The sequence below is a fragment of the Loxodonta africana genome, chromosome 1 (assembly GCF_030014295.1).
Source record: "Loxodonta africana isolate mLoxAfr1 chromosome 1, mLoxAfr1.hap2, whole genome shotgun sequence".
Lineage (NCBI taxonomy): Eukaryota > Metazoa > Chordata > Mammalia > Proboscidea > Elephantidae > Loxodonta > Loxodonta africana.
The window spans coordinates 110,688,507-110,709,574 of NC_087342.1; the positions used below are offsets into that span (position 1 = coordinate 110,688,507).

The following is a 21,068-nucleotide window of genomic DNA, read 5'->3' on the forward strand; positions in this document are numbered from 1 at the left end:
CTCCTCACATCCTCATTAACACTTGTGGTTTTTTTTTTTTTTTTTTTTTAATCAGTACCATTTTCGCAGGGGTGAGATGGTATCTCATTGTAGTTTTAATTTGCATCTGTCTAATGTGAGGATTTTTTCATGTGTTTGTTGGCTGCTTGGTTGTCCTCTTTGGTGAGGTGTCTGTTCATGTCCTTTGCCCATTTTTTAATTTGGTTATTTGACTTTTTATTGTTGAGTTGTGGAATTTTTATACACATTTTGGACATTAGACCCTTATTGGATATGTTGTATCCAAAGGTTTCCTGACCTTTAAAATTGGGATGATAATACAACTACTCATAGGGTTGTAATGAGAGCCGTGCCATATGAGACATAGGAAGTGCCTGGCAGTTAAAACAGTCAGATGATATTAGCTGTTATTAACATTTTTGTTGTTAGTAATACTTTCAAGCTAGAAATAATGTTGTCTACTTTGCAGATTTATTTTAAGGAATAAATTAAGATTACATGCTATTAACACACAGAAAACTTTGTTTTTTGTAATAGTCTCAAGATGCCCAAGGCTATTCCAAAGTAGAGAGAGAGAGATTTGGTGGTAAGATCAAACAGGGTATGTGTGTGTGTGTGTGTGTATATATATATATATATATATATATATATAGGGCTTACTAGGCTGGGCAAACTGGATTGACAACAAAAGGTCAGTGTTAAAGGGTTCGGAGAAATACGGCATGAGATAGAGAAAAAGGGTGGGGAGGGAAGAATGAAAAAGAAAGATGCGGATATAGTCTAGGAAATTAAGGAAAAACAGAGATAGTCCAAGGATAAAATTATGATGGTTCACAAATTAGAGACTTGACTAAAAAAATCCAGTGCCATTGAGTCGATTCCAACTCACAGCGACCCTATAGGACAGAGTAGAACTGCCGCATAGAGCTTCTAAGGAGCGCCTGGCAGATTCAAACTGCTGACCTTTTGGTTAGCAGCCATAGCACTTAACCACTACACCACCAGGGTTTCCAGAGACTTGACTACTGAGGGGAAAAAACAAAACAAAACAAAACGGGCATGGTCCATGTTGAAGAAGAAGCAAATATGCAAGGAAGGAGACAGGGAGTGTGCATGGGATCACTTAGAATGACTCAGGCTTCAGGGTTATATGGCCTCAGAAATGGGGAGGTTGACAGGTAAGGTTTGATTTGAAGTAGCCGTCAGATATCTAAGTGGATGTGAGCAAAGGCAGATGCTGGGTGAGGTGGTATGAGCCAGCAAGGAGGATGGGAAGACCTGCTTATGAACCGCATAGAGAATGTGGTGCAGTTGTGGGAGTGGGGGGATGTGGCCAGGAAACAGGCAGAACGGAATGTGAGCTCTCAGGAATATGCAGAGGTGAACGTCTTGGTTTATGAGATTCTTTTGCTTTAACAGTCATTTAATTCTGGGCATTAAAATAATGTCAGAACAAGCAGTTTAAAAGCTCCCTTGTCAGATGGGTTATAATCCTCATTGTATTTATGCAGTCAAGGAAGTTAAGTGGCCATCTGAAACAAAGTTTTCACTTTTTGTTTCAGAAACAACTTATAGCCAGGTGAGCAGAAGCATAGAAATGTAATGACTTGATGATAAAACGGTAATGTCCAAGGGATAATAATTTTTGATGGAACCCTGTATTGAACATTGTCTTATTATTTTTTTAAATCCCTTTTTTCGTAATTTATGCACTCTCACAAATGAAGGGAACACAGATTTACTAATATTTATGTCTTAAGCTACCGTGTGGTAAAGTAACTTATGATATGGACAAGTACAGTGAAACCTGTAAGAGCTGGAACTAGATGGCTCTGCCTTGTATTTCCGGGACTTGCAAGTTTTCCACCTTTGACAGGGTACAATCTTACCACTTTCTATCACTCGTTTTAGTGCACAATATTTGAGTTTTCCTTCTCTGCCAGGTTTCCACCTTATACAGTTTCCAGCTTTCACAGGTTTTACTGTATCAGCTTCTAACTATTAGGCAAAAGGTCATTTGTATTTACTGCTTAAAATGTGCAAAGAGATCCAAATTAGAATAGGTACTGCGAATGCGTTATTAAGATGAGAATGTCCTTACTTTATTGGTCTGTGCCATGATTCTAATTCAGCTTCTTTGCAATAAAGTGAATTTTATTTAAGTAAGTTCAAAACATATTTTAGCCTTCTTAGCTAGAAATCATACTCCTTGAAGGTACAGGTTGAGTTTGCAGGGTTCCATGGCTCAGTGTCCAGGATACATATGAAAAATCCGTTGCTGTCTTGAGATAACTCTGACTCATGGCAACCCCCATGTATGTCAGAGTAGAACTGTGCTTCGCAGGGTTTTCAGTGGTTGATTTTTTTCCAGAAGTAAATCACCAGGACTTTCTTTCAGGAGCCTCTGGGTGGACTCCAACTTCCAACTTTCCAGTTAGCAGCTGAGCATGTTAACCATTTGCACCACCCAGAGACCCAGCATATATAGCGCCTTCTACGTACGAGGTACTGAGAACATGTTTACTAGTTGGTTGACCTTATTGAGGGCTTAATCAATGCCTACTGAACCAAATTTTTCGTATCTAATTTTTTGAGATATGTGTGATTTTTTTTTCTTCTGTGACTATAGATCTGGCTGAAAGAGCAAATCAGTTACATACTTAAAATCCCACATCAACTGCCTACGAATCCTAGGATAAGACCTCAAATCATTCCCATGGCACACAGGGCCCTCTGTATTTGGACTCTGGTTTCCAGCATCTGCCCCACTCACCCCCACCCCAAGGCACCCTGGGCTTATGATTATACACTTGTCTGTTGTCTTGGCTATCTGACTACCCTCCCCCATCCTTTGGCTTGGATAACTCCAATGTACCCCCAGACCACAACAGCCTCCCTAAGTGCGGGGGCAATATTTTTCCTTCTCTGTATTTATGACAGAGCAACTGCTGCTCTATAGTGGTGATCCGTAAAAGTCTGTTGAGTTGAATGAACACATACTTATGACTGAAAATTCTTCACACGATTTGTTGTTGGTTATCATTTAGTTGATTTAATTGCGACTCATGGTGACTGTGTGTGTGAAGAGTGGAATTGCCCCATTCGGTTTTCAAAGCTGTGACCTTTTTGCATCAGATCACCAGGCCTATCTTCTAAGGCATCTCTGAGTGGGTTTGAACCATCAACTTTTTAGCTAGTAGTCAAGTGCTTAACAGTTTTCACCACCCAGCTGCCCTTTTTACATGATATTAGTGTTTAGCCCTTTTTACATGATATTAGTGTTTAATTTAGCTGGTTATAAATTTAAAAGAGGAGCCCTGGTGATGCAATGGTTAAGCACTTGGCTGCTAACTGAAAGGAAGGTCCGTGCTTCAACCCATCAGGCGCTCCTGGGGAGATAGATGTGGCAGTCTGCCTCCATAAAGATAAAAGCCTTGAAAACCCCAGGGGACAGTTCTACTCTGTCCTATAGGGTTGCTGTGAGTAGGAACTGGCTCAGCAGCAATGGTTTTTTGTTTTTTTTTTTAAATATTTTTTTGAAAAATGCAAATATATTTGCCATTGAGGAAGCCCTGGTGGCACAGTGGTTGATGTGCTCATCTGCTAACTGAAAGGTTGGCAGTTTGAACCCGCCAGCCACTCCACAGGAGAAAGATTTGGCAGTCTGCTTCGGTAAAGGTTTATAGCCTTGGAAATCCTATGGGGCAGTTGCACTCTGTTCTACAGGGTCACTATGAGTTGGAATAGACTTGACTGCAGTGGGTTTGGTTTTGTCATTGGGGTTACTTAAAATATCTGGCCTTGTGAAAAGGGCTTGCTTTAATATTTTGATAGAATGGTGCTTCTTCAAGTAGACTCCCTTTGAGGGCCTGTGAGGTTCCTACGACTTATCACAGGCCAGCACTGTAATGAATAAAGTGTAAATAACTTCATTAAAAAGGTTCTTGCATTTGGCAAGGTGGTGAGTCATTTGGATGGGGTCAGCATGTTTTTTAATTAAACTAATTCTTCATGTGCAATAATGAAAAGTGCTTAGAGTGGTCATATGCCTGAGCACATCCCCAAATTGCTAGCAGAGTAACAAGATTTTGTTACAAGCTGATGGGTCACCATTTAGAGCAGGAAGATTTTTCTGCTTCAGTGACCTCACAGTTTAGGTATTGTAACTCAGAGTATTACTTCCTGCAATTGTTTTCCAAAGAATGATTTTTAAAATTCAGGTTATGCATCGATGTAATTTGTCTTTAAGTACACAGTAAGTTAGCCAACCCAAAACAAGATAATAAGAAATTGACCAAGAAACAGTACTGTGAAACTAAGAAGAATAAAGATACAAAACCCGAATTAGTTGTGCATAAGATTTGAGCTAAATGAGTTCTTTAAAGATAACATAATGAAGTTTATATTTAACTTATTTTCCTGGTCAAAATACTTTTAAAGGGAAGAAGGTAGATATCTATTTAATTTAGATACCTTGTGGTAAAATCCTGAGAAAACATCAGGAAGAACTAATGGCAGTTTGGCATCTATTAGATTGGACTGAAATTGTGTCAGTCACGCAGAGATTGTAATATTCTCTTTGACGCAAGATTAACATGTTGAGTATTTAGCAGGAAAAGAGGTTAATGCAGAGAGTGGTTGGTGTTAATCCAGTTTTCCTGGAATACAAAGAAGGGTGAGGACCAAAATGAAAAACGAACCCATCGCTGTCGAGTCGATTCTGACCCACAGCGACCCTATAGGACAGACCAGAACAACCTCACAGGATTTCCAAGGCTGTGGTCCTTATGGAAGCAGACTGCCACATCTTTCTCACACAGAGCAGCCGGTGAGTTCGAACCACTGACCTTTTGGTTAGCGCCACCAGGGCTCCTTGTAGGGTGAGTACAGATGGATGTAAACAAATCTAATTCAGTATGAGAATAGTAATTAAGGCAAAAAAAGGCAAAAAAAAAAAAATCTGTTTTTAGCTGAAAGGAATTGAGGTCTGTTGAAACAAGTATCATATTAAACCAATGATACAAATTGATTTGAAGTTTATTTACTATATGATTTGCAAATCGGGCAACACTTCTGATTAGAGAGTCAAAGTGTTCCAGAGATGAGAGAATTTCTAAAGACTCTTATACCCCATTTTATGGACAGAGCCATGGAAACAGGCCTGAAGTGCTTTCATAATGACAATTTACCCTAAAACACAGTTTTCAGGCTGATTCTGGAATTTTTGTTTCCTGAAAGTGACTGAATTCTTCAAAAGAGCACAAGGCCCAAGGCAAAATGGGCTTTACTAATTAGCAAGAGTACTGCTTGATTTAAAGGTGGCTTTTTTTAGACCAGTCTGCTCAAAGCTCAACTTTCAAAAGGTCACCCACCTCAGGCAATGGCTTGGGTGGAGTACTCCAACTCCATGGACCCCAGAAATCTTGATTTCAGAAGAATTAAAAACTGTTTTTCAGGTTAAATCTAATACATGTGTTAAGTATTAGAACATCTTCTCACCATATTTTCTTTCATCCAGCTAATGTTTACTACTGGGGAAAACAATGTTTTGAGCTGGGGAAAGTGTTAGGCATACAAAAATGTATAAAATGTAGTACTGTGCTTCAAAGGCCTCTTAAAGCTGGGTAGTAAGACTCATAGCAACCCCATAGGACAGAGTAGAGCTGCCCCACAGGGTTTCCAAGGAGCAGTTGGTGGATTCGAACTGTCAACCTTTTGGTTAGCAGCTGAGCTCTTAATCACTGTGCTACTAGGCATCCTATACATATACATAGGCATACACACATATATACACATGTACATACATATATATTGTTATATATAGTACTTTCACACACACACATATATTCCTGTATTTTGAATTTATACTTTCAAAGGACCTTTTTTTAAATTTCGCTTTAGGTGAATGTTTACAGAGCAAATTAAGTTTCCCATTCAATAGTTTGTATATAAAGTGTTTCATGACTTTGGTTTCATTGCCCACAATGTGTCAGCACTCTCTCCATTTCCACCGTGCTTTCCCCATTTTCTTGTCTTTATTTTCTACCCTCTCCTGCCTTCTCATCTTTGCTTTTAGGCAGAATTTTTTCCCCCCAAGGGAGACCTTCTTATAGTCAAATCCAGTGACCTTTTTTCCCTTTGTCTGTCTTCCTTGACTTCTCTTCAGTTCTATTCACTGGACTTTCCTCTAGAAATGTCTAGGATCCTAGAGGAATCTAGGTCTCTTCTAACATTGTATTTTTGTCTCTTTCCATGAATCCTCTTCTGCCTCTCTCCAGCTCCATTGTTTCAAACCTTAAACGGTGTACTTTCTTACGTGCTGCTGGAGCCACACAGATATCATAAAAGGTCAGGAATATTCTGTTTGCATTTCCACATCCACTCCTTATTTCTAGGATTCTTCTGGGTTGGGACTATTACCCTCCTCCAAGCTTTAGTTCAATTCATACCGTCTCCCTGAAATCTACATTCCCCATAGTAATTTATTTTCCTTTAAATTCTTTGTTAGGATGCAAAGTTCTTGACGACAAGGACTGTACTTAAGCTTTGTTTGCTTGGTAGGGGACAATGAACATAGTTAATAATAAATAAAAAGCCCATGTTCCATGGTTTCAATGCAACACAGCTAAGAGGTATATCTTGTTTGGGTGTGTACACTGATTTTTTCCCCTCTGCTTTTTGGCCTCTGCTTATCAGTTTGACAATTCTCATAATAAAAGCACTATATGCAACCCTTTTTAGAAGTCATAAATGAATTTAAAGACAGCAAAAGTAGGCCTATCGGATATAGTAGGAATGGATATTTACAAGGTTGCTACTATGTGCCAGATGCTGTGATTCGCACCATAAGAATAATTTATTTTAACAGATTCAGGAATTGAAGTCTAAAAAGGTTAATTTATGCAAGGTTTCACAAAAAGTAAATGGTTGTGCTTAGTTTCATAAACCCAGGTCTGCCAGTTTTACTGCTGGATAACTGTGAGAATTAAATGACATAATTTCTTTAAAAGGCACCAGGTACACTGGTTGGTGTTCAATAAATGTTGCTCACCAAATACACACATACCTGCTCAGAAATTGGGTCTATTTAACCAGGATGGATAAAAAAAAGACTTGCTGAATTAATCATACTTGTCTCTAAGAAAGGCTCATGTTCTGATTACAATAATCTTACAACATCCTTCATTTTGAGGGTAGAAAACATGCCTGATAATATTTCAAATTAAGATATATATAATTATTATGAAAAAAATTTATTATTTTTTTATATGTACATATATATAAATAAAATTTCGGATCAGGTAACTATTCACACATTCACAAAAGAGATTTAGAAAGTTGTCTTCAGCTGACTGTGACTAAAACCAAAAAAAAGCAAACCCGTTGCTGTTGAGTCTACTGCAACTCAGGGTGAACCTATAGGACAGAGTAGGACTGCCCCATAGGGTTTCCCAGGAGCGGCTGGTGGATTCGAACTGCTGACCTTTTGGTTAACAGCCGAGCTCTTAGCCATTGTGCCTTAAAGGCACCCAATTTATTCCCGCAAATCCGCATTTTTTTAGTGCCTATTCACCGCACCCCGCCCCCCGCCAAAGAACAAATGTTTCTGATCCATAGGGAACTCTGCAAGGTAAACTGCACGGTCCTGGCAACAGCAGGGCCTCTGAGGGGCGAAAGCGGGCGGGCTCGCTCTCCCCCTTGCCATCTCTTTTCTTTTGGTTCCCCCAGAGCCTAACTCTTGGGGAAAGCAACACCTCCGCGGAAAATGGGGCAACCTGGGCTCACTTTGCCTATCAGCAAAAACCCTTTTTATCAAGCTGAGCGGACAAACCACACAAAACGCCCGATCTAGCAGGCTGAACCGCAGGGCAGAGGACAAACCGCAGTTTCCCCTTCATCCCCTACTCCTCCGCACGCCGCACCTGGACGCGGGCGGCGCGCGACCCGGGGCCGTGACGTCATCGCACCTGGCACCAGACCGGCGACAGGGAGAAGAGTCCGAACGCGGCGGGGGCGGGGAGGGGGTGCGGGGAGAACATGGCAAGTTCTCGCGAGACTTGATTTCTCCTCGGCCCGGCTCTCGGCATCTTCCCAACCTCTGCCCGGGTCTCCGCTTCAGTTTTTGGCGTCGCGTTCTAGAACTACGGGCGCTGAGGGAGGGGCGTGCGCCGGGGCCCTGGGCTGGGAGGTCGCTCCTTGTCGGAGCTGGCGACCCGGGTGAACCGTCAGGTTCCCACCCTCCTGCGCGGCTGACCGGGTGGGAAGACCACCATCTGGGCGTGCGGGGAAGGGCCCTCCCGCCGCCGTGGCTTCGGTGGAGGCCGCGCGTGAGGAGCTGCCGCCATCGCCGCTTCTTCACGGGCGGCTGACGGGACTGGCCGGAGAGCGTCGCGGGCGGATGGAGGCGCCTCCTCGCCCCGCCTGAGGTCGGGAGGGGCGTGAGGGGCGCGGGCCCGCCTCCTGCCTCCTGCCGCAGGAGCGGCCGCGCGAACAGCAAGCCGGAGGAGGAGCAGTGGCGCCGGGCTTCTCCCCGCGGGAGCCCCCAGCATGGGTAAGAGGCGCGAGGATGTTCTCGGCCGCCCGGCCGGACCCTCCCGACCCGAGGGGGCGGGTCCCCTTTTCGGACTCGGCTGGGAGGGGACCGGGATCAACCCCTGCTCGGCGCCACCCCACCCTCCCCGCCGCCCCTCTCGCTCTACCTTCCACCTTGCTCTTCTGGAGAGAAACTGGGCGGAGGGCTCGCTGGTGCTTCTCGCGCTTCCCTCCCCGTCTCTTTCCTGCACTCGGGAAGGGTTGGGGGCGGCCGCCTCTCCTCGCCCCATGCCCGGCTGAAACCGGCGCCGGGCTCCCTTCCCTCCGACTCGCCCCCCCTTCCGATGGGGGAGGGTGATGAAAAAACTTGAGAAAGTAGCACTTTCTACGTCTTTATCTTTTGCGAGGCTTTGTTCTTAGAAAAAGAAAAAATTTTTCCTGCCAAAACATCCAAGGGATGCCTCAAGGACAAGGAGACTTTGAGTATTTACTCTGCTGGTTCTACCTAGGCAAGTGTGTTGGCGCTGAAATATTAAATCTTCTTCTGAGGTCTGGGCTGGAGTTTGATAGGATTTCAGTGTTGAGCCCTTAGAGGAGCAGTTTCCTGTTTGGGGTTAGACTTCTTTACTGGAGGACAGAAAAGTACAAGGTCTTAGGTTATGTATTGGGTGTTTTAAAGTTTTGTTTGGGACTAGAGAAAGTGGAATGCATTGCAGGCTGGTTTGAAAAGGAGTTTTGTTGAATAGTGTAACAATTCAAACAATTCATTTGATAACAGAGTTCGGTGTGGGCAAGGCACTCCCTCAATCCTTTAAAAATTAAAGACACTTTAAAAGAGAATAACTTTAAAAAATGAAATTCGTGCCACTGTAAGGCAGTGTTCTGTAAGAGTAATTTCAACTTTGGTTTTCAGAGGAGGATGCTCTTTTTATTGTAGTTGAGGAGTTGGTACTGCTTCATATCAACAAACCATTAACCAAAATTAATAATTCATGAAACAAACGAATGGTTTAGAAGCAGAATACAGAGTACTGCTGATGTGGCACCCTCTGCCCACACTTCCTAGTGGGGGATACTTTAGGCATAGTGTTTATAGACACTTGCCTTGCTATTCTCTGTTTTCTTAGACTTTCTACTTTTATGTCCCTCCTTCCCCTGTACTTTGAGGAAACTTTTATGCATAAAGTACACTTGAACTCAGAAAGAGTAAAACTTCTGCTATTTGGGACTTTCAGATTAATGCCTTTCTAATTGATTAATTGAGCTTACTAGATAATTGAGGAATTGCTCCTTTAAGCATCAAATTATAAAACCACTTTAACTGTTTTGGATGAAAATCATACTAAAATTAAATATACAATTATTTTCTGTCCTGAATAGAATACAGAATACAATTTAACCACTTTTGATGACCTTGGGTCGTTATCTTTGATGATCCGTTACTGTGATGCGTTGAGAATCTGTTGGTTTCTATGTAAGACTGTTGATCTTGCTTTTTCAAGTTATTTAAAAAATTTTATTTTCTGCCTTGCTACTGTCCTCCTTCACCCTCTCTAATTTTTTTAGAAGTGTGGAAATCACATTCAATTTTGTGATTCTACCTACATATGGGGAAAATAAATAGGCAGTGTGTGAGGACCTCTTTTGAGAAAAATGTCAATACCCGATCATTGGAGTATCTATTTTGATTGTCTAGAGTCACTTTCTTAGTGATTTCTTTGCTGTGTTCTGGTTAGGTGGATTGCCAGATAGTCCTGGTGAAGTGCCAAGTTAGCAACAGAATGTGTTTTGAAGGTCTGTTACCTGGGGGGATTTGTGATTAACGTTAAAAAAATATTCATCAAACATTTCTATACGAATGTGTAATTTAAACTTATCAGTCATGTATTAATTTGTATTAAAATTCTCAAATTAAATTTCATTTAAAGGGGGTTTCTTCTTTAATGTAAATATTATTTGCTTGGTTTTCTTTATTAGCAGTCTATTTCTTGTGATTTAATCTGACAGCTTAGAATATTTATGTATTATTTGATCTAATTTGTCACAAAATGCAAACATCTTAAGTGCCTTTGTTTTGAAATAATGGGGACACCTATTAAGTGATGGTTCTTACTTTGAGGCAGTGTACAGCTAGCAAATTATGAGCGCGGTCTCTGCACTGGGACAGGTGAAATCCTGGCTCTTCCACCTACTCTCCGTGTGACTGCGCAAATTACTTCTCTGTGCTTCATTTCCTAATGTGTAAGTGGGATAAAAGTGTCTACCTCATAGGTGGTTGTTGTTAGTTGCCATTGAGTTGATAATGACTCATGGCAACCCCATATGACCCCCATTTGTGTACAGTAAAATAGAACTGCTCCATAGGGTTTTCAAGGCAATGACCTTTTGGAAGCAGGTTACCAGGCCTGTCTTTCAAAGCGCCTAGCAGTCTATTGCTTAACCATTTGCACTGCCTGGGGCTCCTTATAGGTTGTTAGGGGGATTGAATGAACTAATACTTGTAAAGAGCTTAAAACAGTGCCAGTGCTGGTGGTGACAGTTTTTGTTTTCAAATGATTTCCTTAATTCTTGCACCAACTGGAAAAAAAAAAATTCTGAATTTTTGACCTTTACTAGAAGCAGTTGAAACCTCTCAACTGATATTCCATCAATTCCTGAAGCCTTGTTTTTCGTCAGTGCCTTCAGAGCAGCTTGGACTTGTTCGTTCGGTACCATTGGTTCCTGATCATATGCCACCTCTTGAAATGGTTGAACATCGACTAATTCCTTTTGGTATAATGACTGTGTGTATTCCTTCCATCTTCTTTTGATGGTTCCTGCTTTGTTTAATATTTTCTGCATAGAATCCTTCACTCTTACAACTCGAGACTTGAATTTTTTCTTCAGTTCTTTCAGCTTGAGAAACATCGAGCGTGTTCTTCCCTTTTGGTTTTCTATCTCCAGCTCTTTTCACATGTCATTGTAATACTTTACTTTGTCTTCTAGAGCCGAGCCGCCCTTTAAATCTTTTGTTCAATTCTTTTACTTCATCATTTCTTCCTTTTGCCTCAGCTGTCTGACGTTCGTGAGCAAGTTTCAGAGTCTCCTCTGACATCCATTTTGGTCTTTTCTTTCTTTCCTGTCTTTTCAGTGACCTCTTGCTTTCTTCATGGATGATGTCCTTGATGTCATTCCACAACTTATCTGGTCTTCGGTCACTAGTGTTCAATGCATCAAATCTGTTCTTGAGATGGTCTCTAAATTCAGGTGGGATATACTCAAGGTCATATTTTGGCTCTCATGGACTTGCTCTGATTTTCTTCAGTTTCAGCTTGAACTTGCTTATGAGCAATTGATGGTCTGTTCCACAGTCGGCCCCTGGCCTTGTTCTAACTGATCATATTGAGCTTTTCCATCATCTCTTTCCACAGATGTAGTCAATTTGATTTCTTTGTGTTCCATCTGGTGAGGTACATGTGTATAAAAAAAAAATAGTCACCATTTATGTTGGTGAAAGAAGGTATTTGCAATGAAGAAGTTGTTGGTCTTGCAAAATTACACCATTTGATCTCTGGCATTGTTTCTGTCACCAAGGCCATAGTTGCCAACTCCTGATCCTTCTTCTTTGTTTCCAACTTTCACATTCCAATCACTGGTAATTATCAATGTGTCCTGATTGCATGTTCGATCAATTTCAGACTGCAGCAGCTGATAAAAATCTTCTATTTCTTCATCTTTGGCCTTAGTGGTTGGTGTGTAAATCTGAATAATAGTCGTATTAACTGGTCTTCCTTGTAAGCGTATGGATGTTATCCTATCACTGACAGCATTGTACTTCAGGATAGATCTTGAAGTGTTCTTTTTTGACGATGAATGCAGCACCATTCCTCTTTAAGGTACTCACTCGTCTATGCCAAGAAATACGGAAGACAGCTTCCTGGCCAACTGACTGGAAAGATCCATATTTATACCTATTCCCAAGAAAGGTAATCCAACCAAATGTGGAAATTACAGAATAATATCATTAATATCACATGCAAGCAAAATTTTGCTGAAGATTGTTCAAAAACGGCTGGAGCAGTATATCGACAGGAAACTGCCAGAAATCCAGGCTAGTTTCAGGAGAGGATGTGGAAGCAGAGATATCATCCCTGAAAGCAGAGAATACCAGAAAGATGTTTACTGTGTTTTATTGACTGTGTGGATCATAACAAATTGTGGATAACATTGGGAAGAATGGGAATTCCAGAACACTTAATTGTCCTCATGAGGAACAGTTACATAGATCAGGAGGCAGTTGTTCGGACAGAGCTAGGGGGTACTGATTGGTTTAAAGTCAGGGGAGGTGTGCGTCAGGGTTTATCCTTTCACCAAACCTATTTAATCTGTATGCTGAGCAAATAATCCGAGAAGCTGGACCATATGAAGAAGAACGGGGCATCAGGATTGGAGGAAGACTCATCAACAACCTGTGTTAAGCAGATGACACAACCTTGCTTGCTAAAAGTGAAGAGGACTTGAAGCACTTACTACTGAAGATCGAAGAGCACAGCCTCCAGTATGGATTGCACCTCAACATAAAGAAACAAAAATCCTCACAACCGGACCAATGAGCAACATCATGATAAATGGAGAAGAGATTGAAGTTGACAAGGATTTCATTTTACTTGGATCCACAATCAACAGCCATGGAAACAGCAGTCAAGAAATCAAACGATGTGTTGCATTGGGTAAATCTGCTGCGGTGGACCTCTTTGAAGCGTTGGAAAGCAGGGATGTCACCTTGAAGACTAAGGTTCACCTGACCCAAGCCATGGTATTTTCAGTCTCATCATATGCATGTGAAAGCTGGACAATGAATAAAGAAGACCGAAGAAGAATTGACGCCTTTGAATTGTGGTGTTGGCGAAGAATATTGAATATACTATGGGCTGGGCAAAGAATATTGAATATACTGTGGGCTGCCGAAAGAGTGAATGAATCTGTCTTGGAAGAAGTACAATCAGAAAGCTCCGTAGAAGCAACGATGGCGAGACTGCGTCTTACATACTTTGGACACGTTGTCAGGAGGGATCAGTCCCTAGAAAAGGACTTCATGCTCGGCAAAGTATAGGGTCAGCGGAAAAAGAGGAAAACCCTCAACGAGGTGGATTGACCCAGTGGCTGCAACAATGAGCTCAAACATAGCAACGATTTTTAAGAATGGTGCAGGACCAGGTAGTTCTTTCACTCTGTTGTGCATAGGGTCACAATGAGTCGGAACCAAGTATAGGGCACCTAACAGCAACAACAACAACACTAGAAAGAGTGGTATGGATTTTGAAGGATGAGTGGGGTGAGAAAATTTTGTACTAATGAAGAAATGGAATTTTATGTAAGTGATATAACCTTGTAGAACTTATGTAGGAAGGTAGTGTTTTTTTTTTTTTTTCAGTTTTGAGTGTACTGTGAGAAAGCTCATTAGTTGGTAGTAAGTTTAGTAGTTAAGGGAAAGCTTTTAAGTGAGATGAGTACTGGAAGAGACTTATGTTGAATTTTATGTTAAAGTTATGCTTTTAGTTCCAACATTTGTTAGATGTGGAAAAACGCCTATCATTACGAAGCTTGAGGTATTTTGTGAAAGATCTTGGGGAGGGCTTTGGTGAGATAGAAGTGTGATGCTTTTTCATATTTCAGAAGTACAGATTGAATTTCTCTTGCTAATTTAGATGAAGTTATGAACTTTTTAGCTTAAATATATTTTATAAATCTACATGCATATCATTTAAAGTCAGTATGTTTAAATCATGAGATTATTTTAACGGACAGAAATTTTTGGTTGGTTTAGAGATGACGTTTGCACTTCTGTAGTAATTTATTTCTGTAATTTACTTGAGGAACCCTGGTGGAGCAGTGGTTAAACTGTTGACTGCTAACTGAAAGGTTGGCGGTTCGAACCCACTAGCCACTCCACAGGAGAAAGATGTGGCAATCTGCTTCTGTAAAGATTACAGCCTTAGAAACCCTATGGGATACTTCTGCTGTGTCATATAGGCTGCTGTGAGTAGGAATTGACTGGACAGCAATGGATTTGGTTTATAATTTACTTTGTTGCACTATTTAGAGAAAAATCCTGATTCGTAGGGTTAAGTAGTTGTAATGGAAATTGCCTGCTAATGATTTACCTTTGAGTCTCAGGATTTACTTCAGTTAAACTAATGGAGAACATGAAAAGGAACCCTGGTGGCACAGCGGTCAAGTGCACTCGGCCGCTAACAGAAAGGTCGGTAGTTCAAACCCACCGGCTCTTCTGAGGGAGAAAGATGTGGCAATCTGCCTCCATAAAGATTACAGCCTTGGAAATTCTGTGTGGCAGTTCTGCTCTCTCCTGTCGGGTCAGTATGAGTCGGAATCAACTTGATGACAACGGGTAGAGCATGAAAGAGGAATATTAGGAAGTTTTTGTCTCAAAGTTGAATCACAAATCTAATAAGTCATGGCATGGTGGTTAAGAGCTACGGCTGCTAACAAAAGGTCAGCAGTTTGAATCCACCAGGCACTCCATGGAAAATATGGAGCAGTTCTACTCTGTCCTATTCAGTCGTTACGAGTCGGAATCAACACGATGGCAACGCGTTCGGTTTGTGACCAGATTTCTTAAGTGTTTAAACCTTTGAGTAGTTTAAATTCCGTAAATCACATTAAGAGTGAAAATTCACGTTACTATTATTAGATATTGCCATATAGAAACCAGCCTGGGGTTTGCCATACATTTCTGTAAATGAGGGATGTCTTGGGCTGGGTTCTCTAGAGAGAGAGAGATGAGAGAGAGGGATTTATCTCAAGGAAATGGCTCACGCAGTTGTGAAGGCTTCTCCTGACTCATGTAGCTGCAGGGACTGACGAACCCAAGATTGGCATGTCAGATGGCAGACCATTGGCTCACAGGCTGTGGAGGCTGACAAATCCAAGATTGGTGAGTAAGATGGCAGGCTGCTGGCTCGCAGGCTGCAGAGGTCAAGACTGGCAGGCAGTATGGCAGTATGACAGGCCACTGATTCAGGTCCGAGAACTGGAGGTCAGATGATAACTAGCCGGATACAGTATCTAGAGCGAGCAAGTGAACTTTGCCAGAAGGTCCGTGTATATATATATTGGATGCGGGCTACACTCTTGAGGAAACTCCCCTTACAACTGATTGGCTGATCACATCAGATCACATGAAGAATGATTATATCATTACATAACTGTCAAACTGCTGAGAATCATGGCCCAGTCAAGTTGACACACAATCTTAACCATCATAAGGGGTTTGGAAAGTAAAATGATGTCACATTAACTTGATAAGGTGATCTTACTTTTCAAGGCATTTAAGATTAAAATAAAAAGTTATGAAACATGAAGTGTTTTGGTTCATGGCTGTATTGCCAATCAAAAATATCCCCCAATTTTTATTTACACAAATCCAAATCTTTGCTCTTTCCTCTCCTCTATCATGGAATATCTTTCTCTTGTGTTAAATGTATTTTGATTATTATAAAAGTGTTTCAATTTTTAATATTTATGTACATGTATTGTGTCAAGGACTTGAAGATAGGCAGAGATTTGGGTGATAATAAGACAGGTCTACAGATACAAGGAGTGATCAACAGCTCTTGCCCTCCTAGGTAAACTGGTGAAGCAAATTGTGAAAGATCTGAAAGCTTTCAGAAAGTTTGTGTTCAGAAAAGAAAGGGTTGTTACTGAAATTTAGGTAGATTGGGTAATCAACATTAAGGTGGAGATAGGACTTGCTTAGTTTTAGGATTTGATATTCTACTAATATGCAGACTGGATTTTAGCAGAATTTAGCCTTGGTAGTGCAGTGGTTAAAGCAGTCAGCTGCTAATCGAAAGGTCAGCGGTTCAAAACTACTAGCAGCTCCACTGAAGAAAGATGTGGCAATCTGCGTCCACAGAGACTTAACAGCTTTGGAAACCCTATGGGGTTGCTGTGAGTCAGAATGGACTCAATGGCAGTGGGTTTTTTTTTTTCTTTTGGTTAGGGATGAAACAGTCCTGGCAGCCAGTAAATAAGTGGACTTCTAGATGGAGGAGTGGACAGAACACTGGTCTGAGAAATCCAGGACTTTGAACTGGTTAGTTCTGGTTTGAACCCCTGCTGAGAATTCGCATTTCTAACAAGTTCCCAGGAGATGCTAATGCTGCTGGTTAGGGACTGATTCTGAGAACTTCTAGTAAGTTCTGGTTCTCAGAGCTTACTATACATAAGAATCACCTGGTGATCTTGCTGAAGTATAGATTCTGATTCAGTGTATCTGAGTGTGGAAATATAAATTCTCAGCAGGGGTTCAAACCAGAATGAACTGGTTTGAAACCCCCCTGAAGAGATCTGGTTGTATGGATCTGGAGGTCCATACATGCCTACAGCTGGCTTGTCAGTATTAGGGATATGTAGGAAAAGGCAGTGTGTAGGGCAAATAGGTGGAGCAGGTCAGCTTGGTGTGGGAGTGAAAATTTTTCTTTTTTTTTTGATAGCAGGCACTAACTAGATGTTCAGACTGACATCTGGGGGGAAAAAGGAGGAAAGAGGATCTGATAGGCTTTAAAGACCTAGCCACAAGAAAATGAAATTAGACAGGGTCCAGATTTCTTATGAGAGATACAAGGTAGGGGTTTGTTCCCACAACAAGAACTAACTTATTGAATTTCCTATCTTGGTCCTTCCTGTTCTACTTCTCAACTTACTTGCAAAACAAAGATGACTAACAGTATCTATTGTAGTACTCTGTTAGTGACATTTAGGTTCTTTTTGATGATTCAATGTCCAGGTAGTTCCAAGGGAGTGACTTTGTAGCATGTAATCACTAAGGGGTTTCTAATGGAAAAATACTTTCAGTATGGCAGTAGTAATAAGGAGCCCCTCAGTGGTGTAAAAGGAGCCCGGGTGGCACAGGGGTTAAAGCACTCTGCAGCCAACCTAAAGGTTGAGGGTTCAAACCCACCAGCTGCTCAGAGGGGGAAAGATTTGGCAGTCTGCCTCTGTAAAGATTACAGCCTTGGAAACCCTATGGGCAGTTCTACTCTTTCCTACAGGATCATTGAGTCAGGATCGATTTGACAACGATGGGTTTTTTTGTTTTTGTTTTTTTTTTGAGTTTTGTAAATGATTAATGAGCTCGGCTGCTAACTCAGAGTTTGGAGGTTTAATTCTACCCAGAGGTGCCTCAAAAGGAGGCCTGACAGTCTTCAGAGAAATCAGCCATTGAAAAGCCTGTGGGAATAGTTACTACTCTGATACACATGGAGTAACCATGAGTCTGAGTTGATTCCACGGCAACTTAAAAAAAAAAAAAGGTAATAAACAATTACCTCCAACATTGAGAGAGGATGGCTCTCTTACAGGGTCACATCAGCAACAATGAAAGGGCCAGTTTATGAGAGATTAATCAAGAAGTGTTTGCCTTAATGTGAGGAATGTGCTTTTAATGCTATGCTAGGTACTAGGGGATTTAGAAGAAATAAAAGCTTTAGAACTTCAAATAGTTTCTAGCACTATTAAGGGTTGGACTTACTAGAATTACCTGGGCTTTTTTGGATTTCCCACACCCCTAGAAATTCTGATATAAATCCTCTTGCCTCTCCCTCCATCCAGTTATTTGTGTCATAAATGTGTTGGGATGGTTTCTAGTGTTGTGGTAGGAATAAGATTTAAACACGATGGAGATAAAACTTAACATGTGAAGCCATTAGAAATCCAAACTGGAGGAAATGTAGCACAGTAAGAGAATATGTTCTAGTTTCAGAAATGTTAAAATGTAGTAGGAGAAACCTAAAGGCCAGGGTATGGATACCTACTTTGGAGTACAAATAAGATTTGTACATTTCTGGTTAGTTTGATATAGAGGGTACTTAGCGGTAGCCAAGATATTTTTTTTTATACTACTGACAATGAGTCTTTAGAGTGAAGCCTTCACTTGAGTTGGTATCTTTGAGATACCTTTACCTGAGACGTTGAAACTGTCTTAAGCTTCTTAGCCTTCCATCAGTGCCCCAGTACTGAGGAGGCCAGAACTTTACTTAACGTTTGTACTTACTTTGTTAACTATAAGGAATCTCATTAATATTTATCATGATTATTGTAATAATTAAGCACCAAATTGTTTGCTTTGTATTACAAGTGTAGAAGTTTATATAATTGTAAATTTGAGACTGTATGTTGTTTTTAGCTGCCATTGAGTCAGCTCTGAACTCCTGGTGATCCCACGTACAAGTGAATGAAACGTTTCCCTGTCCTGTGCCATCCCTGTGATCAAGTGCCACTCTGACCATTGTGATCCATAGGATTTTGATTGACTTATTTTTTTGGAAGTAGAGCACCAGGTCTTTCTTTGTAGTCCATCTTAGCTTGAAAGCTATGCTGAAACCTATTCGGCATCATAGCAACCACTGACAGATGGGTGGTGTCTGCACATGATGTACATTGTCTGGAGATTGAACCCGAATCTCACTGCTGACCAAAAGGTTGGTTTGTTCAAACCCACCCAGCGACTTATGGGAGAAAAACCTGGCAATCTGCATCCTTAAAGGTTACAGCTAAGAAAACCCTATGGGGTAATTCCCTTCTTTCACATGGGCTCGCCATAGTCCGAAAAACTTGACAGAATACAACAACTGCCACATGGAAGGTGAGACTTCTACCACCGAACCTGCTAGGGTGCCCTGAGACCATATAGTCCTGATTAAAGCACAGTAAAACTGGGAGCCATGAGTTGGAATCAACTCAGTGGCAATGGGTTAGGTTTTGGTTTATTGTATTTTTAGAAAACGGTTAAAGCTGGTCTTTCAAATATGGAATATTCTATATAGGTCTGCGTGGGTAGGTTCCCTCCCCCCATTCTTGGAAACAATTTTTAGTTTATTTCGGAATGTGTTCTCCTAAGATCAAAGTCGTGCACAGGCTTTAATTAAAATTCCTGCCCTGCTGTGGCAGGTTGCACTCTGAATACTTTGCCCTGCTGTTTAGGGGTGTGTGTGTGTTCATGTGAGCGCTATGTAAGACGAAGAATTCACTTTTTACTTACCTGCTAATTAGGCAATTCTTATCAAACATGTTTTATGAAGCATCTCAGAAAAATTACCTTAAATTGTGAAAGTACATCTTTCGAGAGATCAGAATTTTAAGAACGAGTGTGAGATAGAAATGTAAACACTGTATTTTAAATCTAAAGATAGCTCTTTTCACATTAAATTATCCTAAATTCCTTATGTTCTGTGAATTGAACTTATAATCAGAACCTCACAGTTTAAAGGCTAATTAGAATCTTCTTTGTTACTCTCATTTCATGTGTAAATGACCTAACTTGTCCTGAGCTCATTGTCACCAGAGACCACATCATTTAGTTTATTATATTTCAAAAACTTAACATTCTTAATAACCAGCATAAAATTGGAAGCCTGCTGTGTGTCCAGTAAGTCTGTGGTTCATTCATGCTTTAATTTGAACTAATTGAGTCTAACAAATACAAAATTTGAATATATTGAAATATGCCCACCTAATGAAAAAGGAACCCTGGTGGCACAGTTGTTAAGGGCTTGTCCGCTAACCAGTTCTAATCTACCAGTTGCTCCTTGAAAACCCTATGGGACAGTTCTGCTTAGTCCTATAGGGTCACTGTGAGTCAGAATCCATTAGCTGGCAATGTTTTTTTTTTTTTTTTTTTAAATGGCAACTAGCAACAACAAACCAGGATAACAGTGTTGCCTAGTGGAGTTACTGTTTCAGATTGCTAGATATAATTTAACTATCTTTCTAGAAATAAATTCTTTAATCCTCATTGGCACTCTTAAATTGTAGTCACTAATATGGAATACTAAGCATTTTGTCAGGTGGGTCTGCTGATTGCCTACTCCATGTATGTTTCATTCATAATATTACATGTTTCTAGTAAATAATGGGAAAATTACTTATTGTGCAGATGAGAGACATTTCTGTATAAGTCTATAATGTGTCGTGTTAAACCAAACTCAGGCATAAAGGCTTAGTTTGCTTAAAAAAGTTCTTTTAAAATAACCATCTTAAATGTTATTCTTTGGCATACCAAATTGACTCAACTTTGAGGAGCATTTTGGCAATATGTAACCAGTCACAAAGCTTAATAATCCCACTTTGGGAGTATATCTCTAGAAAATTAAACCAAAAGAGGGGGAGTAATGTGCAGGTTTGAATAATGTTTAGAGGCACAAATCAAAATAGCATATAAACGTTGATGATAATTATAAAAACTATTTTACCGTGCCAAAAGGAACGAACAAATCTGTCTTGGAAGAAGTACAACCAAAAGGCTCCTTAGAAGCAAGGATGGCGAGATTGCACCTTACATACTTTGGACATGTTGTCAGGAGGGATCAGTCCCTGGAGAAGGAAATCATGCTTGGCAGAGTACAGGGTCAGCGGAAAAGAGGAAGACCCTCAATGAGGCGGATTGACACAGTGGCTGCAACAATGAGCTCGTTTCATTCTGTTGTGCATAGAGTCACTATGAATCGAAACTGACCCCATGGCACCTAACAACAACA

At 40.8% G+C, this 21,068-nt stretch overlaps 1 protein-coding gene across 1 annotated transcript in view; it reads left to right on the plus strand.

Moving 5' to 3' along the window:
• Nucleotides 1-8,413: 8,413 nt before the first annotated feature.
• The window catches only part of CD2AP (CD2 associated protein), a 144,952-nt gene continuing 132,297 nt past the window's right edge, over nt 8,414-21,068 (plus strand). The window contains exon 1 of the mRNA XM_003404448.4: nt 8,414-8,551. Coding sequence (XP_003404496.2) covers nt 8,548-8,551 — 4 coding nt within the window. The 5' untranslated portion in view covers nt 8,414-8,547. The remainder of the gene's footprint in view (nt 8,552-21,068) is intronic.